This window comes from Solea senegalensis, linkage group LG13 (genome assembly GCF_019176455.1).
Source record: "Solea senegalensis isolate Sse05_10M linkage group LG13, IFAPA_SoseM_1, whole genome shotgun sequence".
NCBI classification, from domain to species: domain Eukaryota; kingdom Metazoa; phylum Chordata; class Actinopteri; order Pleuronectiformes; family Soleidae; genus Solea; species Solea senegalensis.
Window position 1 is genome coordinate 18288028 of NC_058033.1, and position 25667 is coordinate 18313694.

A 25667-nucleotide genomic window follows, 5' to 3' on the forward strand; every position below is an offset into this window, starting at 1 on the left:
TCAATAACAATGAACTACTCAATGAGGATTTAAAAGCATCATTTATTGAAGACATGGAGCTGTGATGTCATGGCGAGGGCGTTGTTGCAGCGATGACGTCATCTGTTGTTGTGGTTCTGGATGAAGTTGACGGAGTAGGAACCCGTGTTCTGGTCCTGGTTCACCTGGAAGTTGTTGGTGGAAAGTCCAAACGGCCTCAGGATCATGTTCCCCAGGTCCTTCAGTTTACCTGAGGGGGGCGCTGCAGGTCAATTATCACTATGATCACTGGTGATGACATCATGACTGATCAGGTTTTCAATACTCACTCATCATCTCCTCCTTCAGCTTCTCATTCCTGTCCTGAATCTGCTGAGGTAACCTCTGAGAGTGAGACAGGTCACACACAAAGAGTGAGACAGGTCACACACAAAGAGTGACACAGGTCACACACAAAGAGTGACACAGGTCACACACAAAGAGTGACACAGGTGAACTGACCATACAGGCTCCCTTGGCACTGCTGTTGTTTGGGTCTCGTTCCAGAACCTTCTTGTAGTCGTCCAGCGCCTCGTCCAGTTTCTCCGTCTGGTCGTAAAGCTCCGCCCTCCTGAGCAGTGCCCGCACGTAGTCTGGATTCAGCTCTATCGCTACGGTAACCATTGGTAATCAATGAGCGATCGGTCAATACACAGTGATGCACAGACGCTCAGTGATGACATCACTCACCTCTGGAACAGTCCGAGATGGCCCGCTCCTTCACGCCCTGTCAGAGACACACTGTTAGCATGCAGCTAGCTCCTGGTGTTAGCGTGTGGTTAGCATGTGGTTACCAGGTGAGCGCGCGCCGCGGCGCGGTTGGAGAACAGCACGGCTCGTTCTGCGCTGAAACACACCGGACACACAACCAGAGCCTGCGAGTACGTCTGCTCTGCCGCCGCCCACTCTGAGAGAACACATTCACGTCAGCCTGAACCGGTTCTGACTGCTCTGTGGACCGGTCTGAAGTGGTCTGAAACAGGTATAAAGTGGTTTAAACTCACCTGCAGCTTTAAACTGTCCGTTTCCCATTTCCTTCAGAGTCAAACTCTGCTGACGTCGACTCTGAAACACATGATGTTCACAGCAGTTAGAACCCCTTACTTCTACCCTTATCTTAACCATCACACTTAACTTTAACATTAACCCTTAACCCTGAAAAGGCCTTTAAAGTTGTGAGGGAAAATATCCCCACAGAGACATAAACACAAAAACAGTAAAACGACACAAACCTGGGAATCACAACATGAAATTCAAGCACCTGTTTGAACACTAAACATGAAACGTAACTATTACGCCACCTACTACTCATCATTTCTGAGATGTTACCTCCTTCTCCTCGTCTGTCAGCTCCTTCTCCACCTCCCTCAGGTAATCATCGTCAAACTCCACCTGCTGCTGCATCTCTGAGTCCAGGTCCTCCTCCTCCTGCAGCCTGTCGCACTGCTCCTCCTCCTGCAGCCTGTCGCTCTGCTCCTCCTCCTGCAGCCTATCGCTCTGCTGCTGCTCCTCCTCCTGCAGCCTGTCGCTCTGCTGCTCCTTCTTCTGAAACTTGTCTCGCTGCTCCTGTAACCTGTCGCTCTGCTGATCCTCCTCGTCCTGCAGCCTGTCACTCTGCTGCTCCTCCTTCTGTAACTTGTCTCTCTGCTCCTGGTGTCCTCCTCTTGGCTCCTCCCCTCTGTCTGTCAGTGTCTCTGGTCTAAAGTAGCAGTGCTGAAGCTCCGCCTTTTTACAGTGTGCAGGCTCCAGAGTCTCCTCACAGTCGTAGAAGTCATCCAGCTCTTCCTCCTCCTCCTCCTGTCGAGCAGGTTTTCCGTGTCTCTGTTCTCTGTTCATCTTGAAGCTCTGCAGCAAAATAAATCAACTCAAACACAAGCATTTCCTCAAAAACAAAGTTAAGGAGCTGAAACTGAAGTCTGTAAACCACTCACTCTCCCACACCAAAGCCCACAGAGAACATCAGTGATTTTAACATCACTCACACACACACAAGTTCACAGCTGCCTCCATCACTAACTTCAAATGTCTTATTTTATAAAATTCGGCGTTTGAAAAATCTTCTTTCAGATTGACCTCAGTGACACAAAGTGACCACACGAGGCAGCAGAGGACCTGCAGAGGACCTGCAGTGTCCCTGTGAGCTAAAATCACTGATTTTCTCTGTGGGCTTTGGTGTGGGAGAGTGAGTGTGTCTCTTGTCAGAATGAAACTGAAACTTTCATTAAAGGGGACATATTATGCAAAATCAACTTTTTAACCATTTTAATACTGATATTTGGGACTCTGGGGGCCCTACCAGTCGCCAAAGTGTGGAAAAACAATACTCAGTCATGTTTTCGTGGTTCCGCTTAGTGTAAGTATAGGCGATAAAACGCTCGATGTTGAATTCCCTGCGCTTATGACGTCAGCATGCGCATTTCACCGCGAATGTTACCGCCCCACCAGTACGTTTACTTCGCAAGCTCCACCTTAGCTCCACCTTGTCCCTGCGAGAGTGCAGGCGAGGGAGGAAGAGCGCTATTATGTCAACGCGGCGGGACAAGTGTGCTGTTGGTGGCTGCACAGTGGAGCACAGTGTTTTACAGAGGATTTTATATATGAAGCTAATGTGCCGGATAAAGTCAGCAATCGTGTGTTCGCACCACTTCACATCAGACTGCGACCAGCGGTTGCCGTATTTAGTCAGGGGATGTATTTCACCGACGTACAAACACACAAATTGTTAAGAAAAGATCACATAGAGCTCATAACTGACCATTCTGACACGTCCTAATTAAACATATTTGTTCAGTACGTCCTCCATGACCGGAGCTCAGTCTGATACAATCACATAAAGCAGCTGTTTATGCAGCTCGCCGCTGACGATCAGCGGTGCTGCACTCTCTGTGCAGCGGTGCTACACTCTCTGTGTCACCGATAGCCTAAACTGCGGCTGTGCTGAATAAACTGTATGTTGCTGTATCAGACCGGAGACTGTCTGATACAGCGGTGGCGCGTTACACGGTGATCGCCAGCTCGCTGGAGCACCGGAGGTGGTCAGCGGTGGTGAGGTCTCCGGAGCACAGTCTCCGGTCTGATACAGCAACATACAGTTTATTCAGCGCGCCGCTGGCGATCAGCGCGTGCTGATCGCCAGCGGCAGTTTAGGCTATCGGTGAAACAGAGAGTGTAGCACCGCTGCACAGAGAGTGCAGCACCGCTGCATAAACAGCTGCTTTATGCGATTGTATCAGACTGAGTCTGTGCTCCGGTCATGGAGGACGTACTGAACAAATATGTTTAATTAGGACGTGTCAGAATGGTCAGTTATGAACTCTATGTGATCTTTTCTTAACAATTTGTGTGTTTGTACGTCGGTGAAATACGTCCCCTGACTAAATACGGCGACCGCTGTTCGCAGTCTGATGTGAAGTGGTGCGAACACACGAACACACGATCTGATACAGCAACATACAGTTTATTCAGCGCGCCGCGGGCGATCAGCGGTGGCGCGTTACACGGTGATCGCCAGCTCGCCGGAGCACCGGAGCTGGTCAGCGGTGGTGAGGTCTCCGGAGCACAGTCTCCGGTCTGATACAGCAACATACAGTTTATTCAGCGCGCCGCTGGCGATCAGCGCGTTGTGCGCATGCAGCGGTGCTGCACTCTCTGTGTCACCGCTGATCTTCTGTTCCTAAGTGTTTTTAACTGATTTACAGTTGGACAGTGTTCAGCTCGATCCTTATGTAGGACGTCTCTTCCTGTGACGGCACTCTCGCTGACATGTTGATATTGTCAGAGAGCTAGTGGAGGGAGGGGGAGACGAATAGAGCTGTAAAGCGCTGTAAAGAGGACAAATCAGAACCCCCCTGGAAGAAGTGGGTGTGTGTTTGCCTGTGTCTCATTTGCATATAAAGGGACCATGCACGAAAACCGAGCGTTCTGAAAGGGGCGGGTTTAGCAGGGTTATTGAACTACTATGATTCTTCATCCTTATGGTATTTTGACCAAAGCATGTCACTGACATGTTCATTAGGACACCAGGGAACTATTTTAATGGGGGAAATAGGGTATAATATGTCCACTTTAAGATGCTGTTGACTTCAAAAGGTCACGCGCGCGCACACACTCACTCACTCACTCTCTCTCTCTCTCACACACACACACACACTCTCACACTCACAGTAAATCAGCTGTTTCTCAGTTCTGAACGCAGCTAACAGCTGACACACAACTAGCTAACAGTGCCTCACGTGCACATGGTGTCGGTCGACGATAACGTCACGTGTCGGACGATTAAATGCGATAAAGAACGACAGTTACGCACTCACCTGCTAACTCCTGTTAGCCTGCCGAGCACTCGCCGACGATCGTTCTGACGTCACTTCCTGAACTTTCTTCTTCTTTTCTGAGGTTTTATGGCGGTTGGCAAACAACGATTTGGTGCATTACCGCCACCATCTGGTATGGAGTGTGGATCGAAACGTTGATCTAACTGAACTATTACTTAGAAGTAAAAATAATAAAATACATTATATGTACATATATATATATATATATATTTTATATATATATTTATACATATATATGAATGTGATCACATCTGTCTGTATTGTGTTTATTGATGAGAAATAATAGTGTTGTTCAATCATGTATGTATCTTCCTTTCCTCTCCTCCCATTGTTTTTGCCATCTCTCCTTTAGTTTTTGTTCATTTCTCTTTTGCTTCATTTTATCGCTAAATCTATATTATTATGTCTTGTTGATGCTTTTCCCACCTTGTCTGCTATTTTGTTTACATTTAACCCCTGTAATGTGTGCTGGTATCCATAAACATATTACTGTGAGTCCCATCATCTGAATTCTACATAATGTTTGTTGTATGTGTGCTTGCTGCAGATCCACACACCACACAGTCATAATCTAGCTCTGATCTCAGTAATCCATGATACATGGCCCTTAAAGCATTCCTATCTGCTCCCCATTCCCTACCAACTAAACATCTCATTATATTCAATATTTTCTTACACTTGTCCATTCATTTTTGAATATGTAACTTTCATCTTACTTTCTCATCAAACCATATCCCTAATAGTTTCAAGTATTTCACTCTCTCCTGATTGTATAGTTTCAGTTTTACTCTTTCTTCTATTATTTTATTTGTAAATCTCTTGTAAGTCTTTGTTTTAGTAACTGAGAATTTAAATCCCCTATTTATATGCCCATTCTTCTATTTTCGTAATATCCACTTGTACCTTTTTTTTTTTACAATGAAATCTGTTTGTTCCTCTCTTCCAAACTGCCTGAACCTTCTTTCTTCTTCTTTCTCCTCCAGATGCAGCAATGTCGCACTACTGCCCCCTCAGGCCGACTTCCGCAATTACAACAGGTTTTTACATTCCCTCTCCCTCAAACACGTTTGACTTTAGGCTAAATGTGGTTAGCTGTTTCTGCTGAGTCATAGTTCTCTATCAGGGCAAAATCACACAATTGTGTTGGCAATGTTAGCTGTGTTTCTGCTGAGTCATGGCTCTCGCTTTGATGACAAAGAATCAAAGCTAGACACAGAAACTGGAACACAGTCGATTTTTTATTTCAATTTAAGTCAAACATTTGATGAATTTGATGAAACAACAGCTGAGGAGGCAAGAACATGTAAATATATATATATATATATATATATATATATATATATATATATATATATATATATATATGCGTGCACAGTTTATACAGTACGTATAGTTATGTATATATCGATATATCGTATGTACACACTGCGCACCAGTGGACCTAGGACTGACTCAAGGACAAAGATCGTGTGGTCTGAGCGATCCAGGAAGTGAAGGCGGAGACTCGGGCGTAGACTCCAGGTCTCTGAGGTAGACCACAGCCAATCCCAAATGAGGTCACACCTGTGAAGAACCAATCACAACACTGCATTTCTTCAAACCTCAGCTACATGACAGTGTACACCAGGGTGAGCTGACTGTAGTCTGACTATAATCTGACTGTAGTCCGACTGTAATCTGATTGTAGTCCGACTGTAATATGACTGTAGTCCGGATGTAATTTGACTATAGTCAGAATGTAGCTCCAACTGTAATCTGACTGTAATCTGACTGTGGTCAGAATGTAGCTCCGAGTGTAGTCCGACTGTAAAATGACTGTAGTCTGACTGTAGTCTGACTGTAATCTGGCTGTAGACCAATTTTAATTGGACGATAGTCCGACTGTAATCTGACTGTAGCCCGACTGTAATCTGACTGTAGTCTGACCAGTGGTGGGCTGTCAGTAATAAAAAAGTATTTTTTTTATTATTATTATTTATTATTTTTTAATAATCAAATGAATGTGTGTCTGAACGTGTCTGAATTAAATTACTTTTTCAGTATGTTATGATTATATTTCCAGAAAGAATATGGTTATTTTTTGTGACGCTGAGCTGGATTTTCCATATGTCATTAAACGCATCATAGCTCCGTGGACCTGCTCTCGTAGTATTGCTGGCCTTTCGTTGAAGCTGCCATTTACTATTTGGTTATAACTTTGGCTGACGTGTGTCGTCAGCCAATCACAATTTGATATCATAGTGACAGAACGCCCCCGGCCCAGCCATGTGTCTGGCGTGAGCCCCTGCTGTTGTCATCAACAACGTTTGAACCTTTGGCGGGTTTTGAAGTAAACTATGGCCACTGCATTAACACCACCGATCCATCATGTTTCTGATCTCCTTCATGTGCACTTTTCACGGTGATCATTTGGAGAAAAGAAGGAAATTATTTCAAGAGGAAGACCTACATCGAAGAGGTACATCATTTCCGGTAGTTTGAGTGTTAATGATAAATTTATAACATTTTTTAGAAGTCTGGAGGACAAAACTGTTGATCATAAATAGTGCCGGGGACATGTTCCGCCGCGTAGCTGACGCCTATGCTTATGTGGAAGCTTGTTTTTGTGTCATATGGTGGCTTGTGAAATTGCGTTTGCTGAGTGACATAATGGAAGATGTGGTGGTAATGATGCAATAGCCTATAGATGTGCAGTGGTGTGCGTGTGCGGTATGGCATGTTTTTTTTTGTTGTTTTTTTTACCGAAGGCCCTGACTAAAACCCCGCTACGCTACTGAGTCTGACTGTAATCTGAATGTAATCTGACTGTAGTCTGACTGTAGAGACTGACCAATCAGAGTCCAGCTTCCATCTTCCAGACAAATCAATGGACCACCAGAGTCGCCCTGGAAATGAACAACCAACTTTATTAACCTGTTTCCTGTACTGTGCTCAGTTTAATAATGTAATGTAGTGAGTTTACCTGACAGGAGTCAGCCCCGCCCTCAGGGTGTCCAGCACACACCATGCTCGAGGTGATGTTGTACTCAGGTAACTGACGCTGACACTGGTCCTGAGCCACCAGAGGAACCTGGGCCTCCTGAAGAACATCAGGGAGGGAACCTGAGAGAGAGACAGATGAGACAGAAAGACAGAGGTCAAAGAGAGAGTCTGCAAGACAGACATGTCTTTCAGAGTCCACCTGTCTCACCCTCAGAGTCTCGTCCCCACCCAGCGATGTAACATTGTTTCCCTGCAGAGACATCATCACCGTCAGGAGGGAAACAGAGCGGCTGGATCCACCCTGAGAAAACAACAACAGTGTTGATGTATGTGTTGTTTATCGACAGCTGTGTGTGTGTGTTGTTTGTGACTGACGGGTGAAGTTGATTGGCTGCTGCAGATGCATCATGGCGACGTCGCCCTCTTTGCTGCGTCGGTTGTAGAGTCTGTTGATGACGATGCGATCGATGTGTCGCAGCTGAACGTCGTCAGAGTTCATGTGACTCTGAGCGTGAAGCCCGAGCGCCGCCGTCCAGTACTGGAGGTGGACGTTCTTCCTGTTGAGGAGGAAGTGACATCATTCATCCACGTCATAGTTTTCTACGTCATGGATTGTGTGTTTTTTTAGCTCAAACACAATCAGTTAAAAATTCTACAACATCACAGGTTCTCACCCATAGACACAGTGAGCAGCTGTCAGCAGCCAATCACGGCTAATCAGGGAGGCTCCACACACGTGACGATCCTGCCACTGCAGAGATGCAATCCACGGCCACGCCCCTTTCACTGCATTTGTCCCGCCCACGACCCGACCAGGTTGTCTCCTGTCCTCTGATTGGTCGGTCTCCCTGGTGTCGTTGGTGACTGGACGAACTCCACAAGCTGAAAAACAGAATTGTCAGTTACGGAACCTGAAGAACACAAGAAACGTGAGGAAACACAACCACCAGCGACTCTCCTGGCGCTAATGCTAAGCTAACTACGGTCACAATAAGTGGTCATCAGCATGGCCGTACTCACGTTTGTTGTTACAGCTCAGAGAAATCACTTTATGACTGGAGCATGTTTCACTGCAGAAGAAGAAATGTTCAATCAAAATTGTTTCTCAAATATTTTCCACCTGCTTCCAGTGTCTGTGTCCTGGCCTGCAGTACCTGACTGTGGCCTCCAGGGTCCCATTTCTGGAAATTGTGATGATTGTAAATGGTGAATCCTGTGGCAAAGAGGGCAGTAATGAGGCCTCACCAGACCTGCAGAATCAGACAGGTGAGAGTTACTTGTGTTCCAGAGTTACATGTGTCCCAGAGTTACATGTGTCCCAGAGTGACCTGTGTCCCAGAGTTACATGCGTCCCAGGGTTACCTGTGTCCCAGAGTTACCTGTGTCCCGGAGTTACATGCGTCCCAGAGTTACCTGTGTCCCAGAGTTACATGGGTCCCAGACTGACAGGTGAGTGTGGGAGTTTTTCAATTCCAGAAGATGGCAGTAATGAAGCGTCATGGATGTAATTAAGCTACTGTTAAACCCCATAGAAGAAGAAGAAGAAAAAGGGAAGAGTTACCTGTGTCCCAGGTACCGACAGGTGAAGTCAGACAGATGAGAAGTCCAGTTGTCCGCACACACTGCCAACAGAGTCGTTCCGAGCTGAAACTGGAGACGATTGGAGCCATTCACCTGTAACACAACTAAGACACGCACACACACACAAAGTCTACGCCAGCACAGTCTCAAGAAAACACAGATTTGAGTTTTTTACGTCACATGATCACGTCTGTGTCTCACTGTTAGACTTGAACCACTCACTTTCAGCAACAGGGGGCGCTCACAGTGACATAATAATCATAAAGAGCGACTCACCACAGTCGGCTTCATCCGAAGCATCTGGACAGTCGATCACAGCGTCACACTGACCGTTACCATGGATACAACTTCCTGTTCGACACTGGAACTGATTGACTGCACATGGAGCTGTTCACACACAGTTCATCAGTAATCCGTCGTCAAGAATAACTGTGACCTCTGACATTTGACTCACCTGGTGACCCCAGGTCAACCCCGGAGGTGAAGTTTGCCCTGAATCCTCGACCGTGACCCGAGCTGTCCGTGAAAAACCACACCGTCATCTGATTGGCTGTTGAGAACAAGTCATGGGAGGGGCCACGGCTGCCAGTGAGGACGGCTGATTTAAAAAAAATAACATCGTCTTAATGTGTCACGTGACGACAGAGCTCCAGAGCATTCTGGGTAAAACAACGCCTCACCCAGTAAGGTGGAGTTAAGCCCCGCCCCGTCCCGCACCTCAACGACATCAAAGGTGGCTTCGACATCAAAGTTCAGGAAGTGGAGCTGGATGTTTTGACCCAGCGAGGCGTGGAGAGTCCACAGACCTGCAGCAGCAAAGCATCATGGGTAACAGTAATCATCTGTAATGCCTCTTACGATGCTTCAATTGGGTGGAGCTCATAGCTAAGCTAACAGGTGGCTATTGCGTGGTTCAGCTTCTGTCTCACAGCGCCCTCTAGTGGACCACAGACTTCATTCAGACGGCCTGATGTGCTTCTAGACTTTATATTTTGAATTGGAACAGTTTTTGAAGGTTGAACGCTCTGAACTGACATAAGAATTCTGGGTAATTAGTGACAGCCCGGGGCGTTGCCACAGTGACTGAACCTGCACTCACACTGGGCCTTGTTCCCGTAGGCGTGCGGGTAGTTTGGCGAGCTGAAGGTGGAGTTCGGCTCCCAGAGGTTGAAGGGTCCTCCACAGTCAGCTGGACATATGAGAGCAAAAGGGGGCGGGGTCAGCGTCAACGAAAAACTGACACTGGGCGTGGCTTACATGTATGAGCAGATGACCTGGCACAGGGGGTGTGGTCGTTGGAGGTGGTACAATGGTTGGTTCCGGAGGGGCGGGGCCACACGGAAGACTTGTCAGGGCAATGTCATCAAGTGCAATGTCGTTCCTCATCCCGCCTTTTTTTAAGGCTTCAAACTCGACCTGCAGAGGTCAAAGGTCATACAGTCGTCACCACTTATTGACAAGGATCAATGAACCGATCATTGTGTGATGTCACATGCTCACCGTGGCCCGCGTCGTCACGTTTAGTGTCACCTGGCCATGGTTCCAGTTGTCACCATAGTTACCGTCTTTCTGGAACAGGACGACAGGAAGTGACGGAGACAGCGGGACCAGCAGGACGCGGAGACGATGGACGTCCTCACCAAACATGTGGTACCTGTTTGTTTACATCCCAGCTCAGCTGTGCTTTTCTTTCATTTGTTTACATGTGTGTTTCACTTGTTTACCAGAAGCTCAGACACATCAGCTGTGTGGGCGGAGTCAGGGGAAGACTCTGGATCCTGAAGCTCTTCAGCCATTGGCCAGGACTCAGCGATGTGACGATGTAGAAACCTGTGAAACATTTGTATCATCAGTGGGTGGAGCTCCACTGGCTCCACCCATGACTGTACCATTTTACTCCAAAGGGTAGGGTGCTAAAAATGTGTCCTGTACCAAACTGGACTGATCCACTCGGTGGAAACACGGCTCCCAGGTTTCCATGCTGTGCCCACCCGTGTTTATGCAGGTTCCATATGGTTTCAGTAACATGGGAATGCCCATGTGACCTCACTTGACCTCACCTGAGCTGTTGCCCAACGTGTGGTCAACATTTGGCCCGGTCAGCGGGGGAAACGTGGCACCGCGGGTTCGAATCCAGTCGCCGTCGTCGTGGTGATGCTGACTCCAGAAACAGAAGCCGTGTTCAAACGTACAGGTGAGTCTCTCCTCATCTGAGACACACACACACACACTGTCAGGTAACACAGTCACTGACTCTGACTCTCCTCTTCCTGTTGTGCAGTGTGTTACCGGAGAGGTCGGACGCGTTGACGGCGTTGTACGTGGCGTTGAAACCCGACAGATTGTTGACATCGTCAGAAATAAACTCCACAGTCGCTACGTTGGTCATCACCCACACTGTTCCAGGAGGGGCGGAGCCTGAGAGCTCAGCTGTCAATCATATCAGCATGTCAGTGTTTGTGCGTGCGTGCGTGCGTATCAGGAGCATTTAATGCCAGCACACTATACTATAAGCGTGTGTAAAGCGTCTCTGCGATGACATCAAACCTCTAACGTGGACAGACTTTCAATGGACTGACGGGCGTCACCAGAGCCGGATTAACGCAAAGGCAAACTAGGCACGTGCCTAGGGCCCGATTGGCAAAACCTAAAAATGACTTGGTCCGCGTTTCAAGACGATTTACACTCCTCGTCCTGATGATGCGACGCTGTCAAGGTGTTCTGAGGACAGTCTGCTCCAATCGACAGTCGCGCCGGAGGCAGGTGGGCGGGAGAAGCCGCAGCGAGTGCACCTGTCCGCGACGAGGTCCGGGTGGGGGTTCGCTGTAAACCACCTTCGCCCCGAGCTCTTCCAAGCCGATCTAGAGTCGGTCGCGGCTCACCACCGGCGGAGGAAATTTCATGTCAAACTTATGTGTGACACTGCACTATAGAAATGACTGAAACGTGACTAAAACTAATAAGCGTTTTAGTCCAAAAGACTAAAACTAAGACTAAATCTAGAATGGCTTCCAAAAACAACACTGCACAGTACACCATCTAGAGAAACATCCAGACCAGTGGAGAAAACTGCTGAACAGTCCAGACCAGGAGCTGAGCTGCTGAGTGTTGAATACCAGAAAATGGAAGAGAGGTGATGCTTGTCCATGAAAATAAACCTCTTTATCACTACAGCACAGTTTCTCTTACTGCAAATTTTATTGTTCTTTGTATATTTGACTACTTATTAAACTATTCAATTTAATCAACACATTTAATTAAGATTTTCTGGAAAATGCAATAGCCTACAACATTTATCTCATTTGCTCTGTTTACATAGCAATGCTGACACCTTTTGGTGATTTACTGGTAATACTGCCTTATCAATGACACTCGCAATGGATAAGATAAGGATAATTTAATAGCACTTAATAGAGCCTTGTAGTAACGTATAAATACGGTAATAAAAATATAAAAATAGTCTGATAGACTGTTTAATATACGACACATGACTTATTTTGGCATACAAAGTACCAACTCGTAACCAAAGACTACGCTATGTAAAATGTGAATTAACTTTTATTAGTAACTTTGGTAAGTTTCAGATTTCAATTAATAAAAAACATCGATGGAGGGGGGCCCAAAAAATACAATATGCCTAGTATAGTCCATTTATTTAATCCGGCTCTGGGCGTCACGGTTGTTGCACACACGCCTATGTGACGGGTGCGTGACGGGTGAACTATGCCTCAAATACGTGACATGAAGACCACGCATGACTGTTAAGTACAATTCTACATGAGCGTACAGACACACACTGTGTAGTGTTTGTGGAAATCAAAGAACGAGGGGTCATTTGTGCCGAGCCACATGCGAATGCAGCGGACAACTGTGCGCACGCTCGTCTCAATATACAAATGATGATTTACTTTATTTCCAAATAAATGTGTGTGTGCGTGCGTGCGTGCGTGCGTGTGTGTGTGTGGCTGTGTGCGTGTGTGTGGGTGTGTGTGTGTGTTACCTGTCAGCTCTCTCTCTCTCCCCACTCCTTCATAAATCTTCACAGAGTCAGTTGTTTCTTCAGTTTCAAACTGATGGAAAGTGATTTGAACTGAGAGTCCAGAGTGAACCCTACACACACACACACACACACACACACACACACACAGCAAAGTTGTTGTTATTGTTGTTGTTGTTTTTGTTGTTGTTTGTGTCGTACTGACTTGATGATCCAGCGACAGCGACTGTTGTTGGCGTACGTCTCTGAAACACCTGACGAGCTGAACGATCCGCTCACTCCTCCCAGCACAAACTGTCCGTCACAAGCCGTTGCTATGGAGAAGAGTGTGACGGCGACATCGTCAGATAAATCGGCTGTTTGTCAATAATCAATAACTTGACCAGTGGGTCACAGACCACAGAGAGCGACGTCTTCATCAGAGGCGTCGGGACAGTCGTCGCCGCCATCGCAGAAACGATTGATCGGCAGACACAACGATCGATCAGCGCAGGGTCTCTGATCAGGACCACAGGTTGCTATGGAAACACAGGAAGTGATGTGTCATCACTGAGGACTCACCTGCTTCTAATCAGCTGACTCAGCTCACCTGTCGGTGTGACGGGCGTGGTGCACGTTGTCGTGGACGTCATCTCGTCTTGCTTCTCTGCACGAAAAGTTTTAGTTTCAACCTTCATTTTTTCACCGTGACCTCACCGTGACCGCACCGTGACCTCACTGTGACCTCACAGTGTGGTTACCTGTGATTTGGACGCTCTTCCTGTCAATCACCAATCCCCTGCTGTCGACCTCCGCAAGTCCCACCTCCAACTGCTGCTTCACTTTGGTCGCGTCAATGCGTTGATCGAACCGCAGGTCAAAGGTCACAGCCACACTGCCCTGACTGACGACACAAATCAATTACACGGACAAATGATCAGCCTCTCAAACTGATCAGGTAATCAATGATCAGTCAAAATGTTGTTTATCTGACCTGAAGTGTAAAACCTGACAGGAAGTGAACAGTCGTCCGAGGTCACTGAGTCTGAACGAGTCTGACACCTGTCGACCAATGGGTTTTTAAGAAATTAAAGCTGCTGATGTTTTCATTTCAAAATAAAACCAGATAATGTTTTTTTTTCAAAATAAAACCTGGTAATGTTTTTATTTCAAAATAAAACCTGGTAATGTTTTTATTTCAAAATAAAACCTGGTAATGTTTTTATTTCAAAATAAAACCTGACATTTTGTTTTTTCAAAATAAAACCTGAAAATGTTTTGGTGTTTTTCAAATATCAACTTCAGATGTTATCTTTCAAATTAAAAGCTGCCAACGTTTTTATTTCAAAATAAAACCTGATTTAAAAAAAAAAATCAAAATAAAACCAGATTTTTTTTATTTCAAAATAAAACCTTAAATTGTTTGTTTTTTTCCAAATATCAGCTTCATACGGAGCCCCTAAAGGGACATAAAAAAAAACCCCAACTAAACATTTCTCGTTTAGAAAGTTTAGAAAGTACCTCGTGAGCACCAGAAAGCATCTCGTGCTCACGAGAAAGTATCTTGTGTGCACCAGAAAGTATTGTATGAGCACAGTTTTAATTAGTTTGAAATTAGTCATTTAGAATTCAAACTCTCTGGTGCGCACAAGATACTTTCTCGTGAGCACGAGATACTTTCTGGTGCGCACGAGATACTTTCTCATGCGCAAACGTTTTTTTTTTTTTTTAGTTGTCCCTTTAGGGGCTCCGTAGCTTCAGATGTTATCTTTCAAAATAAAAGCTGCCAATGTTTTATTTCAAAATAAAAGCAGCATAAGTAATCTTTAAAATTCAAAAATTTTGTTTTTTTTTCAAAATAAAAGCCTGCGGTCTCACCACCACTTGGACATCGTAGGCCAGAGCTTTAAATCGCAGGCTGCTGGAGTTCCTCAGCTCCTCTGAGAAGTCGGCTCCGTCTGTGATCACCAGTCGACCGCTCAGCACCGCAGGCTCAACGGCACCTTGGTACAAACATCAACATCAGCACTGATCAATAACGTCCTCGGTGATCGGATTAGATCAATAAGACCAGGCTGTGTGTTACCTTCAGGTGTCAGGCTTATCCATGTGACGACAATCAGTGCGACACAGCAGATCAGAAGAAGAGAGGAGACGACGGAGAGGAGAAACTCCAGAGATGAGCAACGCCGCGCCATCTCCACAGCTAATACACAATCAATGGATCAATGAAAAGAGTCAGGTCAGGTCTTTAGTTCCCGTCAGGAGCAAACTGAAGCCCAGTCTGACCTGTGTGCTGCTTTTATTGAGCTGGAAATGATTAATGACTTGTTATCAATACATTAGCTGATAAATGAATAATACGTTTAAATCATTTTCTGTCTTCATAGTTCACCTGTCACCACGATGACTGATGATCATCACAGGCTGTGTGACGCTGACTCAGCTGCTGCCTCCAGTCCTTCATGTTCTCACTGCGAGACCACTCACGCTACCACACCAAAGCTGATCACAGCACACAGGAGTTCACAGGAGCTGTTGATCACTAAGTTCAGAAGTCTGAATTTGTAAAGTTCGGCTTCATTCACATTTAACTCAGTGACACAAAGTGACCACACGAGGCAGCAGAGGAGCAGCAGCTAAAATCACCGTTTTTCTCTCTGGACTTTGGTGTGGGCGTGTTTACAAACTGACACAAACATCACGTTGCTGACCACACACACCTCTCACTTATTTATCAGAATCTAAAGTCCAGATCCCATAAACCTGTCAGGTAATCTCCTTGAATCTGACTCCGCTCCCAGCACTCATCTGTCATCTGTCAGGTGTTTGACATGCATGAGGTCACGATTAAGATATAACTGCAGTAAAAGATTTCAAATCAACAAGACAAATGTGAACACAGGAACCCAGTGACCGGTTACCTGGTTACCTGGTTAACTGGTTACCTGGTTAACTAACTTTTCCACTTTTCACTGCAGGTTCTCGTCATTAACAAACAAACATGATGCTACACAGCAGGTGCGAGGAGAATCAGCTGATTTTATTTTGACACAGTAAAACAAATCAATGACACATCAATATTCTCATTGTTATGTATTGCTTTCGTATGCACCTTTGTAAATCCATCTATCATCAGAACCTGTACGACTTGTCGGTTTTATAAGCTGACTGACTCTCTAACTGACTGAAGTAAGTGGATAACAAACTGTCTAATTGCTAACTGACTGCTGCTTAACCGTGTATGTGGAATAAACCTTCAGAAAGACAGTCGAGTTGTGCCCGCCGTACTTGTTCTGGTTACCCTTTCCAGAAGGGAGTATTGAGCTGGAAAGACCAACCAGCAGAAATCTGGACAAGAATACTTGGGCCTGTGACGTAATTTCCTGTTTCATCATCAGGTCACAGGTGAACCGATGTTCCTCGTGGTTCTCCTCACGTCCTGCAACTGCATGTGAACGTCCAGCTCCGAGGACCTGATCAGGGGGTGGATTCAGGTATACCGTCTCTTAGCAACAGCTGATGCAATGATGATATCATTACCTCCGCTGCTCAGCTCTTACTTATTTGTTGATTGATTTATTTACTTGTTTGTTTTTCCCTGTTTAAATCAGCGCGGTTTCTTCTGACCCAGCTGCACTTGTTAATAACAGACTGATGCCACTAGATGGCAGCAGAGTTCCTTCCTCTGATGAGACGCAGTGAGCGTCAGTGACACTGTCTCAGAATCAGAACCTTCTATTCTCGACCCGCGACGTCGGATTTGTGTCAAAATGATCAAACATCGCTTTTTCTTTGATTCTTTTTTAAGATGTAAACAAAACGTCAATGACAAAATGCAAATACAGAGTGTTTTTGTTGTTGTCATGTAATAAATGTATTACACATTTATTATGGAGCACGAAACCTGACTTATGTATAAATGAATCTAGTGAATCATGTACGACGTACGTCCTCAGTTTCCGTAGTGTAGTGGTTATCACGTTCGCCTAACACGCGAAAGGTCCCCGGTTCGAGACCGGGCGGAAACATAAGTTTACTTCTTCTTATACATATACACACACACGTTTTGTCTTGTTCGAAGCTTGTTGCGGGCGGCGTGTTTCGTGTTTCTGCGGGACTGACTTCCGGTCACTGACCCCCGGTTCACGGGCCTCGTGGTACACAGTTGGTTAGCGTCGCGCGCCTCCTCTGTGGATGTGACAGAACCATAGATCTCCAGCTCACTCAGACACAGCCCCGTGTCAGGTTTCCACAGCTAAGTTTACGTGTTGTGTGTTTGTTTAAGTAAATTAACGTCACTGCTGCGTAAACTGTCCTTAAACGCTGAGAAACAACTATTCACACACTTCTAGAATAATGTCTTCATGTTGTGCACGGATATCTTAGCGTGACGGACCGGAAGTCGTTACCGCTGTGATGAGAAGAGGCCACAAGGTGGAGTATCTGCTACAGTGAGCAGGGACTTGGAGAATACATTGGTAATATTGTAACCTGTTGTTTTAGAAGAGCACGGTTGTTAAAATGAGGCCATGGAACATTCTGTGGAACTGTTCTTTACAATAGTTTCACAAACACAGACATTCTTTGTTTTATGCACGCGCGTGCGCGTGTGTATGTCTTGTATCGAACTGTAAATGGTGACTCAACATTATTACTGGTTTCCGTAGTGTAGTGGTTATCACGTTCGCCTCACACGCGAAAGGTCCCCGGTTCGAAACCGGGCGGAAACATTGGATTTGCTTTTCTCCGTTAAGTCGTTCTCTTATGGATTTGATGATTGATTTATTAATTGATTCATTTACTTGTTTGTTTTTCCTCTTTAAATCAGCGCGGTTTCTTCTGACACAGCTGCACTTAATAAAAGTTAATAACAGGCTGATGCCACTAGATGGCAGCAGAGTTCCTTCCTCGGATGAGACGCAGTGAGCGTCAGTGATTTGAAAACAAGCAGAGAAGAAAATAAAGGTTATGTTTGTCATAAATATTTGTTTGTTTTGAAAACTAAAAAAGTTTGACTTACTCATCCAAAAGTTTATGAAAGATTTTGTGAAAAAAACCTGAAGATTTTTTGTGAATTATTTTGCTTCTAAATCCCCAAAATGTGTAACTTTTGTTTTGCAAATCCTAAATGTCTGTACCTTTGATAATCCCACAGATTTGTTTCTTGAGTTTGCTCATCTCAAAGTGTTTTGTGAATCCTAAAGTTTTGCTTGGAAATCCCCAAAATTTGTTTTTCATTTTTTAAACATGTTAATTTTTTACCAAAAGCAAAAATTTGGCTCAATAATCCAAACTTTCCCCCACAATCCTGTAGTTTTATAGTTTTATAGTTTTATATTACTGATTTTCTCTCTGGACTTTGGTGTGGGAGAGTGAGTGGTTTACAAACCTCACAGTGAGATAAAGACGTGATCATGTGACACAGATAGACGATGATAACGTGTCTAATTTAAAGTAGAATACTCTTTTCTCTTCAGTGTCATTCAGACAGGACGTGAGATTACACAGGGGATGTGAGATTACAGACAGGACGTGAGATTACAAAGGGGAGGTGAGATTACAGACAGGACGTGAGATTACAGAGGGGAGGTAATATTACAGAGGGGAGGTGAGATTCTAGAGGGGGATTGATGAGATTACAGACGGGAGGTGAGATTACAGACGGGAGGTGAGATTACAGACGGGAGGTGAGATTACAGAGGGGAGGTGGGGAATCACAACATGAACTTTAACTCATCACTTTAACCACACAGGACTGAAGCGGAGAGCGAGTCTCTGAGGTTAATCCAGCATAAACTCAGAGATTATAGAGCAAACATCACCTGCATGAGAATCATTTATGTAACGTTAGTGTCAACAACTGTTTGCTTTCCTGTTAATGTTTTTTGTGTGTGTGCATACGTGCGTGCCTCTCTCTCTCTCTCTCTTTCTCGTCACCAGCGCTGAAAACAGTCCAGAGGTCTAAAACGTCGCTTCTCTGCTCAACACGTTGTGGGTTCGAATCCCACTTGAGGTAAGTGATTACCACTGTGTGTGTGTGTGTGTGTGTGTAAACAAAACTAAAGACCCTTCAAACAAACTAAAAGGCTGTGTGTCTCTCGGTTGCGTCATTTCAATTTCAACGAGGAGTTCCGCTTCGTCATCAGCCAATCATTTCTTCTGATTCTTACAGAGCACATTTTAACTAAATAACTTTAGATTTCACATTGGTGTGATGAACTTTACAGCCTCATGGTGTCACTGGAGAGTCTGAAGGTTTGTGTATGTGTGTGTGTGTGTACACGTGTACATGTGTGTTTGCTGCTGTCAAAGCAAAGTTTAAAGTAGGACAGAGAACAAAGCCTGCTGAGAGTCCGCGTAATGTCCCTTTAAAAATACATGAGGCTGCCACTCCCCTGCTGTTAGAGTTGAACACACACACACACACACAGTGCTTAAAGAGGGACAAAGAAGCAGAAACTGTGACGACGTTTATGTGAAAATAAAGAAACTTTTCCACGTTGTTGTTTGTGTGAATCGAGACAGTTTCCACCAGCTCCTCCTGGTGGACAATGTTAAATTGCAAATTTTTTATTGCCGTTTGGTGTTTTGAGAAATGAAATTTTCACGAAAAAAAATTCAGAGTTAAAATGATAAAATAAAAGTAAAAAAAACACAGAATAAAAGTGTGTGTTTTGATAGTCTTAGCGATGTTGATGTTAGTGACACGCTTCTGTAGCGTTAGCAGCGTATTTTTCATAACATTAGGCATGGCTTTCTGTAAAGTTCGTAAAGTTTTTCCTGTCGTCACATGTTTTTAAAAATCTCTTTGTTAAGTTGGTTATGTTTTTGTATGTGATTTTTTGCAATGCTAGGTCCAAGTTGTTTCATAATGCTAGTAAAGTGTTTTTTTGTAAAGCTAATAAAGCATTTTGTAAGATAATAAAGTGCTTTTGTAATGCTTGTAAAGCACTTTTTCGTAATGCTAGTAAAGCGCTTTTTTGTAAAGCTAGTAAAGCTTTTTTTGTAAAGCTAGTAAAGCGTTTTTTGTACAGCTAATAAAGCAGTTTTTGTAAAGCTAATAAAGCGCTTTTTGTAAAGCTAATAAAGCGTTTCTTTTGTAAAGCTAATAAAGCGTTTTTCATAATGGTAGTAAAGCGTTTTTCGTAATGGTAGTAAAGCATTTTTCGTAATGCCAGTAAAGCGTTTTTCATAATGCTAGTAAAGCGTTTTTCGTAATGCTAGTAAAGCATTTTTCGTAATGCTAATAAAGCGTTTTTCGTAATGCTAGTAAAGCGTTTTTCGTAATGCTAATAAAGCGCTTTTATAAGACTAATTAAGTGCTATGTTTTACTTGTCTTATTTCTCTCTGATGTACGGCACTGTGTTTCAGCTGCTGCTGCTGTTGTTAAAGTGCTTTATAAATAAAGTTGGATTGGTTTGAAATGAAGATGGCCCAGTTTAAACTGGGACTTGGGTTAGGTGAACCTTGTTTCTAACTGAATACAGCTCTTTACTGCTGTATATACAGCCGTTGTCCTGGTAACGGAGACACAGTCCTGACATGTGAAGCTTCAGCGGACAAAGATCAGGGAGAGAGACGAAGACGCAGCCTGAAGACACACAGCTGTGTGTGTGTGTGTGTGTGTGTGTGTGTGCTCTTTGATTGTTTACATAGTTACATGTAATCTTATTAACATCTTTAAACGTAACAATCAAGAAATAATAGTCATAATAAAAACGGTTCAAACAGAGACTGACTTAACGGCAGCAAGGTGCGGAGTCAGTTTGGATGAGGGAAGAAATATAGACAGTCCACATTTTACTGTCTCACACACGCACACACACGTACGTCTTCCTGATGTAATTACTGGTGAGTGTGGAGTGGATTTTTTGCTGCTGTTTGGCAGCTGATGGGAACATTTGGACACCTCATTATACACACACACTGACACACACATTCTCTCAAAGCAGACTTATGAGGACTTTAACCATGACCATCCCAAACTAAACCTAATTGTAACCCTAAAACCAGGTCTTAACCCACACACACACTGACTGTGTGTGGGTTAAGACCTCAGATTAAGGTTGTGACAGATTTTGTTTGACATTATCGTGAACATGGACGATTCACTGCAGTTTAACTGTGTGTGTGTGTGTGTGTGTAATGCCTGCAAGAACACTCATTGTCATTTTTGATGCTTGTTGCCATGGTTACTGCTCTGGCTGGTTTCAAGAAATCCCAGCTCAACTCAGTGTGTGACCTGAGAGAGAGAGAGAGAGAGGCAGAGTTGTGATGAAGAAGATCTGCTGATCATCAGGACTTGTGTCTCTGAGGTTGTGAGTTTAAAGGCGACATCGAATGCTTGTATCACACATATATGTTAGTTATGGAGGTCTACTTACATATATTAACTTGTTTTCATGGTTAAAAACCTACTAGTCGCTGCAAACGAGCCGATCAAAATATCTCCTCACTGACGCTCTCTTCAGCCGCGCTGTTTCAGACCAAAATCACACCCCCAGAACGTGGACTGTGTAGTGATTGGCCAGCCAACGAGAGCTTTCCCACTGCCCTGTGATTGGCCAGGTACCTAGAAGTGACGTAATAGATAGGCCAGCTCTCAGATACATAGCTCCCCCTCTGGCACGGTGGATGCGCTGCATCTCAGCAGCTACAACGAGAGTAGTTCTTCTTCTTCTTCTGCGGTTGAATGTACGCAACCGGATGTGCTCGGACTAGTGCCCGCACCAGGAGGCGCTACGGTGGTGAGGATTTCTGATGACGACATCAAATTAAGGAAGTGCCGATCGCATTTTTTGGAATATTTAGACTGAAGTCATCTCTAACCTGCTGAGACACTCACTCTATCTGAGAGTATGAGGCCTGAAGCCGGGGTTAATATCCGTCACACCAGGAAAACATTTGTTTCAGTGACACAGGAAATAAACCAGGGAATGATGTAGGCTTCTGACTCTCGTTACAAAGGTGCACTGATGGACGAGGATGAACAGACCATAATAATGAGGCAGAGTGAGGGGAAAAAGTGACCTCAGCCAAAATATATCATCATCATCATCATCATCATCATCGTCGTCGCTGCCTCATTAAAGTTTGCTTCAGGGCAGAAAAACAGGCAAAGGGAAGTGAAGTCCAGGTTGTACAGGAAGTCAGACATTTTATCCTCGTTTCGCTTATAACACGACACTGTGTGTGTGTGAAGCGGCTCATGTCAGCGCTGCAGTAAAAATATCCTCACGTGTCTTCAGCAGGATGACACAATCCTGTTCCATCACCTCAGAAGAAGAGGAAGAAACGCTGAGTAACAGGAAACCACTCACTCTCCCACACCAAACCCCATAGAGAAAATCAGTGATTTTGACATCACAGCACACAGGAGTGGTTGATCCACTGCTGCCTCCATCACTAACTTCAAATTTCTTATTTTGTTAATTTGGTTTTTGAAAATCTTCATTTAGACTGAAGTCAGTGACGCAAAGTGACCACACGAGGCAGCAGAGGACCAGCAGCTCCTATGTCCCTGCAGCTAAAATCACTGATTTTCTCTATGGGGTTTGGTGTGGGAGAGTGAGTCATTTACACACTTCAGTTTCCTGTTGAAAGAGTTTAAATAATCCAGCTTCTACATCAGTAATCTGCTGTTTTTTTTAGCCCTGTAATCTGAAAATGAAAAGTGTTTCCCCTGCTTTGATGAACACTGGTGTAATCTGCTCCTGGTTGTCACAGCTGCAGAGTAATCAGATTATCAGAGTGCACCTTTGTCAGGAGACATGGACATGCTGCTGTGAATCCTCTTCACTTCCACGTCTCCTCCTCTTTCTCACTAAATGTAGGTGAACAGTGAAGCCAACAGCCGAGTCTCCTCTGCTGTGTCGCCGCACGTGACAACTGTTACTGCCCAGTGAACAATAACAGCACAGTCAGCGCTGCTCCACTGTCTCTGAAGGAGGAGGAAGGAGCTCAGGGATGAGGTGAGTTTACCTTCTGTTGGTGTCATTACAGTCAAATCTATTTGTCCCTGTGGAGCTGTCCTCACAAACATGACAAAAACAAAACAACCCTGTGAAAGTAGTGATAACAGTGAAAGAGCAGACTCAAATTTAATGCAGATTAAGAATAAAATGGCCAGATTATCCCCAAAATTTAAAGGACGCTTCAGATTTAAGACACTTTCACAAAACACTTGAAATCTGCGTGAGTTTGAGTCGACGATGTCTTTAAGAACACGTTCACGACTTTATCTCACTGACAGGAAACTGAAGTTTGCTCTCTCACCAGACCTCACTGAGAAAATCACTGATTTAAGATGCTGCTCCTCTGCTGCCTTGTGTGGTCACTTTGTGTCACTGAGTTAAATCTGAATGAAATATTTTAAAATGCTGAATTCATTCAAATAAGACATTTGAACTTAGTGATGTCGGCAGCAGTGGATCAACAACTCCTGTGTGTCTGTGTGTGTGTGAAACAGCGGCTGAATAATAACAGAAGTGACGTACTGTACCTTTAGCTCTATTGATTGTTACACAAATGAACAGAGTTTTATGGTCTGTTAGTTTCTGCTGAGAGGAGAGCAGAAGTGTCCTCCATCTGTGAGAGCCTGAGGACACACACACGCACACACACACTCCTCGTCAACAGCTGCTGTTCAAACGTTTACTGCCGCTACTATTAAAGCCTTCCTGTGGTTATTTGACTCCGCCCACATGTCAATCACTGATGACACCTTGTTCATATTACCAATGTGCTAATGCTAACATGTTAACACCAGCATAAACTGATGCTAACATGTTAACACTAGCATTAGCTAATGTTAGCATGTTAACTCCAGCATTAGCTAATGCTAACACCAGCTTTACCTGATGTTAATACCAGCATTAGCTAATGCTAGCATGTAAACACTAGCAATAGCTAATTCTAGCATGTTAACACCAGAATTAGCTGATGCTAGCATGTTAACACCAGCATTAGCTGATGCTAGCATGTAACACCAGCATTAGCTGATGCTAGCATGTTAACACCAGATTAGCTGATGCTAGCATATTAACATCAGCATTAGCTGATGCTAGCATGTTAACACCAGCATTAGCTGATGCTAACTTGTTAACACCAGCATTAGCTGATCCTAGCATGTTAATACCAGCATTAGCTGATGTGTGAATGCTACCCAGTTAGATGCTAAAGCTTGAGTTCTGCTTATCTACATCACAGGTATCATCGCCCCCTGGTGGACAACTGCTACTTTCTTCCCTCCCCACTCAAAGGTATTTTGCTCACACAAACATCACAGCAACATGGAAAATGAACCAGCGCTATGTTTACGACTTATGTTCCGACTTATTTACCGGGAAATGAAGCCAACTGACGTGATATTAACAGTAAAAGTAGCGGTGATTGCTCAGTGAAGTGCCTCCTTGAACTTTCGGATTTAACCCTTTCAAAGTAAAAGCACAGGTTGTAAACAAACAACAACAAAAGCAAAAGATAATATGTGTGTGTGTGTGTGTGTGTGTGTGTGTGTGTGTGTGTGCTATCATATGAAGTTTAAAGACGACCAGTCAGTGTACGGTGATGTTACGCAGCTACTTCCTGTTTCACAGCGACATTTTGCACCATTTTTGTGCGTTTTTTTGCTACATTTCCGCCGATTTTCTCCAGCGTTTAGTGTGTTCAAAAATACGATCCTTTGGGAGAAGATTTTAAATAATAAATCCATAAAGTGTTTTTTCTTTCCAGGAAAACGAAGCGTAAATGCGAGTGAATTAGTGAGCGAGTGAACAAGGTGTTTGTCTCAGCTGGGAGCTCAGAGTGACTCACACACATGAATGACTCTTCTCTGTGTATGATCAGGATTATTATGATTGTTGAGCTGCAGGCAAAAATAAATAAATAAATAAATGAATTCTCCCAGAGAGTTGTCATTAAAAATGTACACACTAAAACAGTGGAAATGTTCGAGATAAAATGTTTGTATAATAAAAAGAGAAACACATTTATCACCTTTATCTGCCTCTGACATCACTGATGATGTTTATATTTATCATAAACACTGTGAGGAGGCGGGGCCAGTGGTCAGCGCTCCATTTAAAGTGTTTTACTGCAGATGTTTGAACACGAGCGGACGACATCATTCCTGTTCCATTTTTGCTGGACCTGCAGCTGGACCTGTTTTTTTCGTTCACTGTCAGCTCTTTGTTCTAAAATCAGGTTCATTAAAGAGAAACTGTGTGTGTGTGTGTGTGAGCAGATGTTAGTCCATCAGCTGTTTATTCTGCTGAGTCCTCAGTTTTTATAATGACTGGACCTGAGGCTCTCTTAAACACACACACACACTCGATAAACGTGTCTTTCCCTTCATGTTTTTATTATTTTTTTTTTTTCCACTGTCATCTCCCAAAATAAAAGAGCCTGGATCTATTTTAACCGCCGCATGGCTCTTTGATCAGACAGTGAATTGTTGTCCGACGATCAGTCGCCTGACACCCTCGGAGTTTGTTTATTGGTTTATTTTTCTTATTTATTGAATTTTTAAGGTTCTTTTCGAAGAGAAGAAACTGTTTCCTTTTCCGACGACTCAAATTCAAAAGTTATCCATTTAGTTTTGGATCACTTTTGCTTTTTTAAAGCCCACATAGACCGGAAGCTCCAATTAATGCTGCGTTTGTGTGTGTATCTGCGTCATTACCTCGTTTATGAAACCCTAAAGTTTCAGAACAAACAGTTCAGCCACTGCTGAGAAAATAGTGTTGTATTGTTTTCCTGGGCTCTGCGAAGCGGA

At 44.2% G+C, this 25667-nt stretch overlaps 2 protein-coding genes, 2 long non-coding RNA genes and 2 other non-coding genes across 7 annotated transcripts; 4 read left to right on the plus strand and 2 right to left on the minus strand.

Moving 5' to 3' along the window:
- Positions 1-22: 22 nt before the first annotated feature.
- Positions 23-4395, minus strand: ttc1 (tetratricopeptide repeat domain 1). The gene is made up of 8 exons (XM_044043037.1): positions 4329-4395; positions 1348-1863; positions 1023-1083; positions 813-925; positions 709-745; positions 481-629; positions 309-363; positions 23-229 (listed from the first exon to the last, which is right to left on the minus strand). Exons 2-8 carry the CDS (start codon positions 1852-1854, stop codon positions 99-101), a joined length of 1053 nt encoding a protein of 350 aa, XP_043898972.1. The 5' UTR covers positions 1855-1863; positions 4329-4395; the 3' UTR covers positions 23-98.
- A 1174-nt stretch (positions 4396-5569) lies between these two features.
- tmprss15 (transmembrane serine protease 15) lies at positions 5570-15502 on the minus strand. Of its 2 annotated transcripts, XM_044043036.1 has the most exons (27): positions 15284-15502; positions 14975-15094; positions 14767-14891; positions 13883-13950; positions 13650-13792; positions 13499-13555; positions 13308-13427; positions 13115-13223; positions 12913-13022; positions 11202-11342; positions 10973-11122; positions 10637-10742; positions 10413-10566; positions 10187-10328; positions 10012-10101; positions 9593-9718; positions 9367-9510; positions 9189-9299; positions 8893-9016; positions 8486-8581; positions 8352-8401; positions 8006-8213; positions 7707-7888; positions 7540-7632; positions 7312-7451; positions 7180-7234; positions 5734-5912 (listed from the first exon to the last, which is right to left on the minus strand). In XM_044043036.1, the coding sequence occupies exons 2-27, from the start codon at positions 15084-15086 to the stop codon at positions 5791-5793; spliced, it is 3078 nt and encodes a 1025-aa protein (XP_043898971.1). In that variant the 5' UTR covers positions 15087-15094; positions 15284-15502; the 3' UTR covers positions 5734-5790. The 2 variants fall into 2 exon arrangements, with proteins under 2 accessions (XP_043898970.1, XP_043898971.1); XM_044043035.1 differs by lacking the exon at positions 15284-15502 and having other exon boundaries at positions 5570-5912; positions 14975-15178.
- Positions 8535-11256, plus strand: LOC122780192. Its single transcript, XR_006361664.1, has 3 exons — positions 8535-8597; positions 10491-11106; positions 11194-11256. It is a non-coding gene; the product is annotated as an uncharacterized LOC122780192 (long non-coding RNA).
- Positions 15503-16846: 1344 nt separating the features above from the next.
- On the plus strand, positions 16847-16919 carry trnav-aac. The gene has a single exon. It is a non-coding gene; the product is annotated as a tRNA-Val (tRNA).
- Positions 16920-17548: 629 nt separating this feature from the next.
- On the plus strand, positions 17549-17621 carry trnav-cac. The gene has a single exon. It is a non-coding gene; the product is annotated as a tRNA-Val (tRNA).
- Positions 17622-18533: 912 nt separating this feature from the next.
- LOC122779495 lies at positions 18534-24790 on the plus strand. The gene is made up of 4 exons (XR_006361574.1): positions 18534-18904; positions 22726-22863; positions 24101-24153; positions 24626-24790. It is a non-coding gene; the product is annotated as an uncharacterized LOC122779495 (long non-coding RNA).
- Positions 24791-25667: the final 877 nt, after the last annotated feature.